Below are 13617 nucleotides of genomic sequence, written 5' to 3'. Positions count from 1 at the left end.
GGGAGGGGCGGGTGCCGCCCGGCCCCCCGCCGCGACGGGGCGGGAACACGGGACCCCACCCCGGCGGAGGAGGGCGGGAGGGAGGCGGCGTGCGCTCGGCCCGCGGCGCGCTCGCTGCTGCTGCTGCTGCGGGGCTGAGGCTGGGGCGGGCGGGCGGGGAGGGGCGCGGGTGGGAGCGCGGAGGAGGGAGCAGGCGGCGGCGCGCGGGGCGGGCGGCATCCGGCTCGTAAATAAACTGCGATGCTGTCTCGGGCTGGCCGGCCCGGGTGCCGCCGCCGCCGCCGCCGCCGCCCGGGAGCGCCGGTGCCAGGCTCCCGCCGCCACGAGCCCTAGCGCCCCCGCGGCAGCCTCGCGCGCCCTCGCCGGCCCCCGGAGCCCCCGGCCCGCGCCCCCTCGGGGTCCCGCGGCTGACCCGCGCGGGATGTGACCCTCTTGCCGCCGCCCCCGCCCGGCCTCCCCGGCCCCCCGGGGGGCCCGCCTGTGCCTGCTGTGGGGGGTGGGTGGGGAGGGGCGCGCGGATCATGGCATTGGAGTTCCCGGGCTTGCAGCCGCCGCCGCCGCCTCGTCCACGCACCCCGAGCGCCCCTTCTTCCCGGAGCAGCAGCGGAGAAGGCGCAGCGGCCGGCGGGGGCGAGGCAGATGGGGCTCAAGGCGCGCAGGGCGGCGGGGGCGGCCGGCGGCGGCGGCGGCGAGGGCGGCGGAGGCGGCGGAGCCGCTAACCCGGCCGGTGGGGACGCGGCGGCGGCCGGCGACGAGGAGCGGAAAGTGGGGCTGGCGCCTGGCGACGCGGAGCAAGTCACCTTGGCGCTCGGGGCCGGCGCTGACAAAGACGGGACCCTGCTGCTGGAGGGCGGCGGCCGCGACGAGGGGCTGCGGAGGACCCCGCAGGGCATCGGGCTCCTGGCCAAGACCCCGCTGAGCCGCCCGGTCAAGAGGAACAACGCCAAGTACCGGCGCGTCCAAACTTTGATCTACGACGCCCTGGAGAGGCCGCGAGGCTGGGCGCTGCTCTACCACGCGCTCGTGTGAGTACCCCGCGGCTCGGGGCGCCTCTCGGTGGCGGCGCGGGCCGGGCTGCGCGCACGGGGACCCCCGCATCTCCCGGCGGGGGTGCGTGTGTGTTCAGGTCCCGGGCGCCCGCCGGCAGAACCGGGGACCGGCCTGCCCACAGTGGGTTTCTCCGCCGTGCACACTCGTGGGTCGGCGCCGCTCCCCGGACGCGGGCACCCGGACCTCACCGAACAAGCGTGGTCCCCCGGCTCCTTGGAGTGTGTACTGGCGTGTGGGCGTGCGCGTGTGCGCATTTCTGGCAGCTTCCCGGGATGTTCGTGGGGAAGCTTAAAAGAATTTTGTGGTTTGTCCGATTAATTTGGGGGTTAAAGAGGATAAGTGGTCTTTCCCTGAGCGCTGTGTTTCTGCTTGGGGCGGGTCCCTTTTCTTGGGATTGCTCCTGAGTTGAGAGGATACATCCTGGACTTGGGGTGGGAGTGGTGCACTGCCCATCGGGGAGTGTGTGTGTGTGTGTGTGTGTGCAGTCGCGTGTGTGCCCTTTCCCTGCTTGCTTGTGCTGCCCTTCTTAGGGCGTCATCCTGGTATAGAAAGGAACCCGGTGTTGCTGTCATTTGGGGCTTGGACTGGTTCAAATACATGTCTGTCGGTTCCATTTAGGAATGTAACTAGGAGTCTGTGTGTGCGTGTGTGTATATGTGTGCAGGCGCGTGTGTGTATCTCTCTCACAGTTTCTAAGCCTAGACTGCGTGCTGGGGCTTAACAGGACCAGGAGTTGGAGTCCTCAGCTTAGGGTTTTGATATCCTCCAGCCTCGCCCTGTCCCAGCTCTTGCATTTTCCTGGGCAGGCTCCCTGGGGCTGTGAAGATGCCTGGGCGGGAGGTCTGCTCCCAAGGCCCCCTGCCTCTAGAAGGAATCACCTGGCTAGGCAGGATGCAAATCGTGGCCAGAAGGGAGAGGAATCTGCGTTGTGCACCCAGCCGGATAGAAAATCTCCGTGTTTGAGGAGGAGGAGGGTATGGCAGGTGGTGGCTCCTTACCTAGCAGACAGCCCAGACTTCACAGCCGGCAGGCCCCTTCCAGCGCCCTCCCTGCTAGCCCTGGTGGAAGCTGTACCGTTACTAGACATTTGGCGGGGAGTTGGCCATGACCTTGACCTCCTTGTGCCTTAGTGGTGGCTTTCCCTTTCTATCCCACTCCTGTTGATGGATGACTGATCTGGTCAGAGGAGGCTTGGGAAACCTAGGTATTCACCTGCCCCTGCCAGTCTTTTCCCCTTGGAAGCGCTTTTCCAGATTTGGCCACGAGGTGGGGGCGTCTCCCCAAACCTGACTTAGCAACAGGTTTCTTTGAAGAGGTTGTGGCATCCTGGAGAGACTGCTGCTGGGGAACCAGAGGAACCGGCACCCAACCAGGCTTTGGTGGCTGCAGAGGGTTGTGTGTGTGTGTGTGTGTGTGTGTGTGTGTGTGTTGATGAGGATCTGGCTGGCAAGAGGGGTTAGCAATTGTTGCTCTATCATTTGCTCTCTTCAGGTGGTAAAAAGGGGTTAAAATGTATTCCTCTCTCCAGCTCTAGCACGGTATTTGGTTAAATTGAAGTGAAGTTCAATAGGAATATGTGATATTTTGAAAAGGCACAACAGATTATTTGAGCGCACACAAACGCACACAGACTCAGATGCCCTTTTGCAGATAGGTGACTTTCAGCACATATTGACTGCAGAACCTGTAGTCCCTTTGGATCTTTCTTCTCCTCCCCTTCCCACCAGCACCACCAGCCCAGCCTTGCCCAGGCTGGGGATGAGATAGCTAAAGTCTGTTATTGACAGAGCCTCATTTTTATCCTTCTCTAGAAACCAAGTTTGAGAATGCAATGACCTGTACCTCATTTTCCCAAAAAGAACCCAGGAAAATTGGAAGAAGATACCTAGTCAGGTATTTTCCTACATGCAGATGCATTTACATCGTTTACTTCTTCTCATGATGCTATGAAGTAGGAATTATCATCCCCATTTTATAGATGAGGGTATGAAAACTCTAAAAGGTAAAATGTGGTGCCCACCATCACATAGCTCATGCATTCTGGAGCTCACAATCGAATGCAGGGCAGCTCCGTTTCTCGGCCTGGATCCTGGTCCTGGGCGTCTACCAAAGATTGCAGGACTTGGGCATTTCTCTGGATGCCGCTGGGTACCCTACCCTCGTCGATAGCTCAGGGCTTTTAGTAATGCCTCTGCCTCCCCTTCCCTAGCTCGCAGCTGGCATCTGGCTGGCTGTGGAGTTTGGAATCAAAGCAATGGTCAGTTAAATCTCAGGGAACCTCAGCGTTAGGGAAGTGTGGGAAGGCTTGGGGTGGTGGTGGGATTGTGTGCTCTGTTTAGTTGGGTTGGGTTGGGTTTGAGCTCCTGATATTGAGGCGTGCTTCGTTAGCGCATGCGTCATACATCCTACCCCCAGCCTTAGGAGGAAGTCCAGTCAAGTGAACATAATTGAACCTTTCATTGATGATTCAGGATTTTGCAAGGTTTTGAAATTCGTGGTTCGGAGCATCCATTATCCTGTTCTGTACTGTGGCTAATGGCGCAAGGGGACCAGGAAATCGGGCTGGCCGTGGGTGCACAATCTAGCATAGGCATTTTTTTTTTTCTAAATAAACCAGACCCATCAAAATATTTTTTTTCCTCTGTATTCTAAAGGTAGAGTATAGAAAGTGTGGAAATCAAAGACGCTCAGCCCCACTGTTCTCCCTTTGCTTTAAACACCCACCCTCTACTTTCTCCTGGCCCTCCAGACAGGGTTAGAGTTGTCCCTTCACCGTGACTTAACCAACCACGGGATTTTTGCACATTGCATTGGGTTTATCTGTTGGCTCGTGTACTCCATTGAGCTGTCAGCTACGTGAGGGCAGGGAGTATGTCTTTATTCTTTAGACTTCTCAATGTCCAGCAGGCTGTGTGACCCAGGATAGTTACTTAGTAAGCCCTTGCTGAATGCACGAGTGTAAGAGTTCTGTCAGGAATCTGATTAGCAAAGACCTTGCTGTATACAGTTTTACCAGTATCATAACAACAACAACAAGTAGCCAAAATCAGCATTATCCATTTTTAATTATGAGAATTGCTCTTGAAAGTCCTAAAATGGACTCTAGGAAGGGGAAACAAATGGAGAACCATCTTCAACCTTCGTGAAGCTGATCACTTCTCTGCTGCTTTAGCCCTACGGCTGAAAAGGATTCTGACATTTATGGTAAGCATGCTGGATGTGGTGTTCACTTGAGGACTCTGTCTTAAGTCCTCGTGACTTTGCTTGAGCCACTGATCTGTAAGGTGAGGATAAGAGCACAGCCCTGTTTTGGACGTGTGTGTGTGTGTGTGCGCGCGCCTTAAAGGTAATAGCCCAACAAATGGCTCTTAGTATTTATTAGTTGAATCTGAGTGGAGGTCTCCCTAACAGTCACACCTGACACTGTGGCTGTCACAAGGCTATCTGGGGACACCCCTTCCTTGCTTTTTAGTGAAGACATGCTGGCTTCATCTTGGCATCATTGCTGGGTTGGCACTGCACAAGCACCCAGCTGCCTCACCCGGTCTCTGTGGCCAGCTAAGTAGATTGATCTCCTTTTGCCACCCGAGGGGAGATGTTTCTGAAAAATGCCCACTTACTGCATTCCGAGGTGGGCTGGCTCCACAGGCACCAACCAGGCAAGATTGGGTGGTGAGAAGGAGAACTGGGAGCTGCTCTGGAGTGTACAGGGGAGTGGGGACCTGGCTGGTGGATTCAGCACATGACTAGAGGTTCCCCTGTCCTCTTGGTGGGGGAGGGACGCTGGACTCCACTTCAGGCCCCCCAGGGAGGGGGAATTTTTACATGCTTTGGGTGAGAGAAATTTGGCTTCTCAAATCTGCTTTGCCTCTTAACAGCTGGTGTGGTCTTGGGGCGGTGCTGAATCTTTGAGGTTCAGTTTCCTCACCCGAAAGATGGAATTATAAAATTATTGGCTCTTGTGAAGCAAGGAGCACCTTGAGTGGAGGAGATACTCAGTAAAAGATAATTCTTTATGTTTTTCTTCATGTCATTTATTTCATGAACAGACATTTCTTGAGGGTCTTCTCTGGCCTCTTCTAGACAGTAGGGATACAGCCGCAAACACAGCAACACAGAATAATCCTGCCTCATCAAAGATGTTCACCCCAACGTTAACACTCTTAATATTAATGGAAATACTAGGGTTTGGTCATCTGGTCTCCCTACCTGTCAGAATAAAAAGAGTCCCTTGGACAACGACTCAACCTGTCCTACAGCCTGTAGTTTATCACTGAAGGAGCATTTTTCAAGACAATGCTGACTTCACCTCTTTCAGCTAGATCATCTTCCTGACTTTCTCCTTTCTCCTTTCCTCCCTCTTTCTCTCTTTCGCTCCTTTTTCCCTTCCCTCCCTCCCTCTCCCTCCCTTTCTTCCTTCCTTTCTCTGTTCATTTGTTCATTCATCTTGCCATTCTCTTCTGCCCCCATGCATCTCGCTCTTTCTCTTCTCCCTTTCGGTTTGGCTTTCTTAACCATTCTCAGTCAGCCTGCACCGCTTTTCATTCTACCCCTCTCCTTTTTTGCCTTTCTTCCCTTATTTTTGCCAGTTTCCTTCTCATTATTGAGAACCACGGATTTTGAGACATTGCCACTCTTTTCTCAGCGGTAAGGAGTCAGACAGACTGAGGCAGACAGGCCTGGGTTTGAAGCCTGGCAACCCTGACTTGGCCATTTACCAATTGTATGATCTGAGGCAGTTTGCCCAACTTTCCTGAATCTCAGTATTTTTTTTCCTTACTTCTAATATGGGGATGGCGATGCCTCCCTCAGAGTTGTGAGATTTAATTGAGGTGATGTATACCAAACACCCAGTGTAAGCTCTCTGTAAATGCTGCCCCCTGCCTCCCTTTGCTTCCCCTCCTAATCTATTTAATCTGCCTTCTTCTCCTATGCTTCGTAAAATCCATGCCCATCCCTCTTTCTAATAAATAATGGCCTTTAATTTTTTTCCTCTTTATCTTAACCCCCTGCCTTGCTCTCAGCTCTCTGCTTCATGGCATTTTCAAACCACTCTAGTAGAAGAAAGAAGCTGAGTAAGGGATTGAAAACAAAATGCCTATGATATCTGATCTCCAGGAAGTAGTGAGGCTTTCTCCTGGGGGACGAGGGGTACCAGAGATGCCACTTTTGCACTGTCTAGGAAATAGGCTTATGTTGAGTGGGCCTCGGTGAGGGGGTAGGGGGACAGCACTTGGTATCTCTCTTGCAGATGAATAATAGGGTCTGAAAATTGAGAATTAGGGGAAGTGCCCAGGCTCTCAAAGCCACTCACGTGGCAGAGCTGCGATCCCACGGTATCTTTTGCCCCTGGGGTGGGGTGCCCTCTTCACCATGTCAGTGGTTGTCTTCAGTGGAAGGAGCTGCAGGGAGAACATGTGAACCTCTGCCCTCCTGGGGGCGAGCCTTCATGGCTACATTTCTGGCAGCTTTTTCCCAGGGGATGCCAGTGCTGGTCCGCAGGTCACGAAGTTTCTCAAACTTTGATATGCCTATGAATCCCTGGGCATCTTGTTAAACTGCAGATTCAGATTCAGTAGGTCAGGGCTGAGGCCTGAGAATCTGCATCCCCAGCAGTTCCCAGGGGATGCTTTGAGTAGCAAGGACTGGGGAGAAATGACCGACTCATTGTATGATACACTGTACAGTCATCAGTATATGCCTCTCTGTGTCTGGCCTCGTTCAGGGTTGGGGGTATACATCACTGAACACGATGGCCATCAAAGTGCTCACAGTCTAGCTGGAAAAGGGACATGGGAATAGGCAATTAAAATGCAGAGTGACAGGTGTTATGATGGGGGTGCCACTGTGGAGCAAAGAGGAGAGCCTCTGGGATGTGACGTGAGCTAATATGTGGTTGTGCAGGGACCAAGGGGGCCAAGAAGAAGGGCAAGCTCAATTAGAACAAAAAACATTTATGGAGCACCTACTGTGTGCTCAGCCTGGGTCAGGCTCTGACTATTCTATAGCTTCAGCAAACCCTTTCCCTAGTGAAAGAGAGACACAGATACAGGGGAGGAGGTGGTACGTTCCATTGTGTGGCAGAGGGATGTCAAAGAAGGCTTCCTGGAGGAGGTGATTTTCTGGACAGGTGTTTTTACTGATGCTTTGCAAGAGGATGGGACAGCTGCCTTCCCTGAACAACTCTCGAATGAGAGTAAATCTATGAAAAAAATTGTCTTCCTCCTCTTCTGGGGCTGGAACAGAAGGAAATGAGATTTTGATTAGAGTTAAGAATATTTGAAATAAGAAATAATTGGAGGCTTCTTCTCCCAGACAGTTACCCTCTACTGGATTATATCTACTGGTATCACTTATCCCAGTAGGGCTCTCAACTCTGGTTGGTGAAAAACACATTGGGAACTTGGGGGAAAAAAAGGATCTCACCATCAAGGTGGATGTGGATTAGGCAAGAATCATCAGTTGACTCTGAAAGCATTGGGAAAGAGGGTCACTTATTAATTACAGAGGTGGAGAAGTACCTTGAGAGGGAGAACTGGCTGATTTCACCCAATGCGAGTCATCAGATGTATGTATTTTGAGACAAATGGACTACACCCTTTTCCTGCTGTAATCTTACCTTGACGGCTTACCTGCAGTCAAGCCTGAAAACCTGAATCTAAACATGAGAAAACAAACAGGCACATTCAGATTGTGGAACATCCTGCAGAATCACTGGCGTGGCTTCTCCCAGGGGCTCAAAATCGTGAAGAAAAAAAGAAAGGTGAGGGAATTGTTTCAGATGAAAGGAGTCTAAGGAGGCCTGACAACCACATGCGATGCATGGTCCTTGGTCAGTCTTGGATTGAAAAAACAGATAAATCAATAGAGAATATATTGGGATAATTAAGAGAAGTGGAACATGGGCTCCATATCAGATAGCACTGTTGTATCAAAGGTCAGTTTGTTGACTGTTGTATGTGGTTGGGTCGTTGAATGTTCTATTTTTCTGCAGGAGCTACATGGTGCTATATATATAGGAGTGAAGTATCATGGTGTGTGCAGCTTACAAATAGGTATGTGTTGGTGTGTGTAACCTCACAGGAAGAGAAGCAGATGTGGCAAGACTGTTAACAGTTGGTCTAAGCAAAGTCTAAGTAAAGAGTATAGGAATATGTTTTGCATTGCTCTTCCAACTTTTGAATTGTTTTAAAAGAAAAAGTTAAATATAATTTTTAGAAAGAAGACTAAACTCTCACCCGGACACAATGCACACCCATGGGTCCTGAGGCCAGACCCCTCCCCACAGATTGCCAGCATCAGCCCGGGGCAAGGCACCCATACATTGAACCTCAGGGGATTCCCATGGGCAGCCAGGCCTGAGAACAGTTGGCTGAGTCCAATGGGTCTTTGTGGGTTCATGGATTCTATACAGACCATGTCAGAAAGTTCCTCTCAGCCTTGGGCTCTGTCTGGATGAGGACAGATGTAGAGTAGAGAGGTGCTGCTTAACGTGCTGAGTTGTTCTGTTCAAGGTCACGCACACTGAGGGCCCACAAAGGGCCAGGCTGGTCCTGGTCTGTTGAGGGGCTGAGCCCCTGCTTTCCCTCTCCTGTGGGGGACACACTTCTTGCACGCTGGCTACAAATGAACCGTGGAGGAAATCCTCAGGCTGCTGATGGGGGTGCCCCCCACACCTGGGCTCCAGTTCGCTTCCTCCCAAGGTTGTCTCCTTTTCCTGCTGAGGACCTCGGTGCTGGGATTCCCTTTTCTCACTCATCATCCCTTCCTCCACCAAAGCCATGTACAATCATCTGGACTCTAAGAAACTAGCCGTGGAGTAGGGATGTATAATAGCCATTCTGTCATCGTAATCGGAGCAGTAGTGTCCCCAGACACCAGGACAAACCTCTGATTTACATGAGTTTAATGAACCAGGTAGATAACTGTATCTCCAATATCTGCCTGTAGCCTGTTTTCAGTGAGATGAATTTTCTTGCTTATGAGGTCTATGTGGAAAACAGCATGCTCAGAAATGGGAGTCTTTTCAGTGTATTCCTTTCCCAGGATAGGGACTCACCAAGGTCCTGACAGTGAATCATCAAATCTCATCAGTTTCACTTTGGAAAGATCTTTGATTCCTCAGTCCATTTTCATTAAATGCCTGATTATGGGATCATGGTTATCTCCTTGTCTGATTTCAGTTTTGGTTAAGGAGTGGCCGTCAGATGGCTGGGGGTTTACTAGGGAAGCTGACACACCAGATTCTGTTCTGAAAACATTAAGTGGCTTCCCTGGACTGTCTTCCCTGACTTTATCTTCTGCTTCTAAGGCAAACTTGACTTTTGTGTGCTCTAGCTCAAGGGAATTGTAGACTATATTTTCCATAAGCACTGCCTGCTCATCAAATTCCAGCTGCAAAGTCTGGATCCCATCTTTTCCAGACTTTCCTTAATCATGGCAACAAATGGCATCACCTTCTTCATATATTTCTTCAATTCTGGCAGATTGCCTGGCTCACTAGCAATGACTTGGGTATCAGGCAGCTTTCTACTGTTGGCCTCAAAGTGGTTGTGTAGAACTGATAGGGTGGTATGGTTGCCAAGTTGGATAGTTCTTCGCTACGTAAGTGGTGCAATGAGAAGGCTTCTGTGGTGGCTACTTGTCAGTCCTCTTTCCTTTAGGTGGCATCAAATAGTTCTTGAGTCATGGTCTAAGGTCATGTGCTACTTCCGTGAGAAACTGTGAGGAACGTATCAAAGCTTCATCCACCAGACCTGCCACAGGCCATGACACATTCACAATTGAGTGAGGCTTGCCCAGGGGTGTCCAGATACGCTCACACAGTTGTGGACACAATGGAGCCAAGAGAAGTGTCTGAACTTCAATAAAGCGGAACACAAGTTCTCTGTGCATCCCTTCTATGGCCAATATGTAGTGCTTATCTTTCGCAGCCTGAAATTCAAAAAAACCCGGTTTTCAAAGCTTCTTTGAACATCATCTTTTCATAGTTTTGATCTGTTTTTATAATTCCTGTGTTCATTTCACTGGCAAAAACTCTATCATTAAAAATGCTGGCAGGACCACTTCTTAAGCTGTCCCAGTTGGCTACCATTTCTTTCAGCTATTCCACCCAGGTGGATAGATGGAGATACCTGCATCTACCATGACTTCTGCAAAGTTGACATCTTCAGCACTGTCACCAGCGTCAGCTACAGCCAGGCCCATTCCATCAGCTGAAAATCTGTCACTGTCTTGGGCCAAAGTGAGAAAGTTGCCTGTGGATTTTGACATCTTCTCAGAGTTGAGGAGATGTCTGTTTGCTCTCACAGTGGCTGGCCATTTGCCACTTTGTTCTGGCCACATAGCTACACGATTATGAAGGTAATATATAAGATGATTTGGAACATGATCCTTGCCAGAGACATGCAGAACCAGAGGATACCAGAACTCAAACCCCTGCTTTAATTAATCTGATTTTTCCTTTGGGATCTGAGTCTTAGGAAATGGAGTCTTGCTGAAGAAGACATAATCCCAAACTTCTCTCATCATCTGGTGTGGTCTGATACCCAGTGGGGACTCTGCCTGTCCATGCAAGTTACTCCCTTGCAACAAGTGTGCAGCTGTGTGAAATGTCATGTAGATGATGGAATCGGAGATTGATTCCCTCAGCCACTGTTCAGCCCAAGGCAGGTGAGTGCCTAAACCATTAGTTCTTGAGCGAGTATGTTCTCGTAGCCAATATAGTAGCTTCACAGTTCCTCCTGGTCTCACAAAATGTTTCAAGGTTCCTGAAGCATGCGATGTCTGCTTCTTCTAGTGTTCGTCTTCATAATCCAAGTACCACTGGTTGCACAGGGCCACCACACACTTGTCTGAAGACCTGGGCATCACTTGTTTCTGGTTCCATATCAATATGTGCATCTCCACTGTCAATCATCTGTTGCTGAATATTCTTCTTGATGCCTTGGACTTTCTTTCCTTTAAATCCACCCGCCAACATTACACCATCATAAAATCTTTTTAGATATAATTTCTCCTTTGCTTCTGTAAGTTTTTCTCAGTCATTCTGGCTCTGAATTTTCAACTCATCACAAATAGGGGTTACAGCAGAAAGAATTCCAAAACATGGCATTTCAATTATTGGCACCGGCTCATATGGCAAGACCATGTCATCTCTAATTCTGTATTTTGCTCTTAGGGCTTGCTTTGTCTTCAAGTCTCTGATTGCAGCATTATCAGGAGAGTCAGAAGAAACACTTGTGACCACACCTGTGCCTTTACCCTCCTTAATAGTGAGCACTGGGAGAAGAGAGATCACCTCATAGGGTGTTAAAGGTGCACCAAGTCATGCACCAAGAATTTCCTGTCTCATTAATTCTTTAACAACAGGCACCCCTCGATTGTCTTTAGTAGAACCCTGGAATGATATATTCCTGGCAGCTCTTTGCATGCAGATGAATATATCACCATTTGCCGTCTCAAACCCCGTATACTGGAGATCAGGGAGGACCTGACAACTTGTCTGTCCAAATGTGGTCTCGGATCTGAGGGTGGCAGCTACCAAGAAGATATTTTTTCCCTTTCAGGCCACTTAATTTGTACGGGTGTGGTTCAGCACTTTCACTGTGATTAAAGTATATTCATGAGGTTCACACCCCTCTCCAGTTTGTCTGTCAAGATCCATACAAGTTTTTCCATCTTTTGGAGAATAAATAGTATACCACTTCCACAAATTTAATTTTCTTTCTTTCTTTTGATGTTAAAAACTGCCGCCTGACAACTGAATCATGTAAGGATTAACATGGGTGGTGATGAAAGACCGGCGCCAGTCTGCCCTCAAACCCGTTCTCTTCAGGTCTTCAGCAGCCAGTGGTGGAAAATAATCAAGCCGGTGTTCTGCCTCAGAAAGTTTTACCATCTCTTCATCAGACAGATCAAGGGATTTCAAATGCTCCACTGATATTTAGAACATCCAGTTTTAGCAGTAGCTCTACTCTTTTTCCCTTTGGCTCTATCTTTAATTATATCTTGTTTTAAAATTGGTTTCTTCTTCTTCCTCTTCATCTGGAAACTCAGTGGGGCAACCATATAGCTGTATTTCCGGTTTCATTTTATCCGCACACCTTGATAGGCGGTCCAGCTGCTCCCTCTCAGTCTCTGGGTCCCTCCTGCAAACTGGTCTGCTTCTCTCAATTAGATGCACTGACCTCAGACACTTTCCTGGTATCCTGCCTCAGCTGGATTTCTTTTGCATCTTCACCAAGTGCCCTTTGGCTGTGCTTTTCCGCCACAGCGCCGCCGGCAGACACCTGCACCCGCGCCATCACCTCGGCCCCTCGGCTCCCTCTTGGGCACCAGGTGCACTCCTGACCCAGGCTTCACACCTGCGCAGGTGGTTGCCGGGCTGCTGCCTCTCCACGGCCGGGGCAGTCCACGGCTCTGGGAAATGCCGTGCCCAAGAACCAGCATTCTTTATATCATTTCATGGTTTCTAATATCACCTGTGGGCAGGACCTCTGCCCGTTGTCAGCATAACCTGCTTTTTATGTGCGTATCAGTAATGATAGCTGTCATGTCAGTTCCCTTTTAACACGTCACCAAATTTGGTTTTCCTGAGCCAGTGTCGCCTCTGCACAGCAGGCAGGCTTCCCATAGAGCTTTCCCGCCATTGCCCCTTCTGTTCACAGCAATTTGAGTCAATTTCCATCCTTACTGACCTCTTCTTGGGGGTGGGGGATGAAATCTTATCCTAGGAGACTTGAAAATACTGAGCTAGGGGAAAAAGCTCATCCAGTCCAGGCTATCTCCCCTAATGGAAAATTACTTAGTGTTATCAAACTGTTTATCTCCCTACCCCTGCCCTTTCCTAAAATCCCAGCTTTCACTTTGTCTGACACCACATAAATCAGCTGCAGTATGTTTCTTCATCCGGTGTTGCCAGTCCAAAAAAATGAGACTGAGGGGCCTGAATAATCTGCAAATGTATTCCTACTGATCAGCAGAGAGCACTTCACAGAGGTTTATGGGATGTGGGGGCTCGCCCTGACCCTCGGGGCCACCTGGGCAGGTAACAAAAATCAGAGGCTGTGAGAGCAGAAAGAGTGCCCTTGGATGACAGTGAGTGCCGGCCTTCTTACTGTAGAGAAGGGGAAACCGAGGCCCACGGCAGTTAGAAACCTGGGGTCACGCTGCTGGCAAGGGCAAGACTTGAACCAGCTCTTCTTCTTCCAAGGCCCCCTGCTGCACCCCCGTGCCCTGTGGTCCCCTAGCAGCTGGGGCCAGCAGAAGTCTTGCCCACAGCACCCCCTCTCTCTTAGGATCCACATCAAGCTTTGCCTGGTGGATGGATCTTTCACTTTCTCTCAGAAGGGCTAGGGATATTTTGTTTGGATTTTTTTGTGCTCCAAGACAAAATGGATTATTGCCTGGGAACTCATTTTCTTGATTCACCCAGGTCATTTATGAGTGAGCAGAAGACAGGAAAGGCAGGTGGAGGCCGGCTGGTGAGGCATCCAACAGCACCCACTGCAGGCCTCTTCCAAGGGGGCCTCTCTTCCTGCCACAGTCTCGGTTCTGGGATCCCAT

General features: G+C 50.4%; 1 protein-coding gene and 1 pseudogene across 1 annotated transcript in view; one reads left to right on the top strand and one right to left on the bottom strand.

The window, feature by feature from the left end:
- Window positions 1-558: 558 nt before the first annotated feature.
- Window positions 559-13617, top strand: part of KCNQ3 (potassium voltage-gated channel subfamily Q member 3) — a 303621-nt gene continuing 290562 nt past the window's right edge. Inside the window, exon 1 of the mRNA XM_077167684.1 lies at window positions 559-1025. Within this exon, the coding sequence (XP_077023799.1) occupies window positions 640-1025 (386 nt within the window). The 5' untranslated portion in view covers window positions 559-639. The remainder of the gene's footprint in view (window positions 1026-13617) is intronic.
- Window positions 6930-12357, bottom strand: LOC143689063 (leucine--tRNA ligase, cytoplasmic pseudogene; annotated as a pseudogene).

This window comes from Tamandua tetradactyla, chromosome 6 (genome assembly GCF_023851605.1).
Source record: "Tamandua tetradactyla isolate mTamTet1 chromosome 6, mTamTet1.pri, whole genome shotgun sequence".
Lineage (NCBI taxonomy): Eukaryota > Metazoa > Chordata > Mammalia > Pilosa > Myrmecophagidae > Tamandua > Tamandua tetradactyla.
The sequence above is the reverse complement of the archived record's forward strand: the minus strand, read 5'-3'. Positions and strand labels throughout refer to the sequence as shown.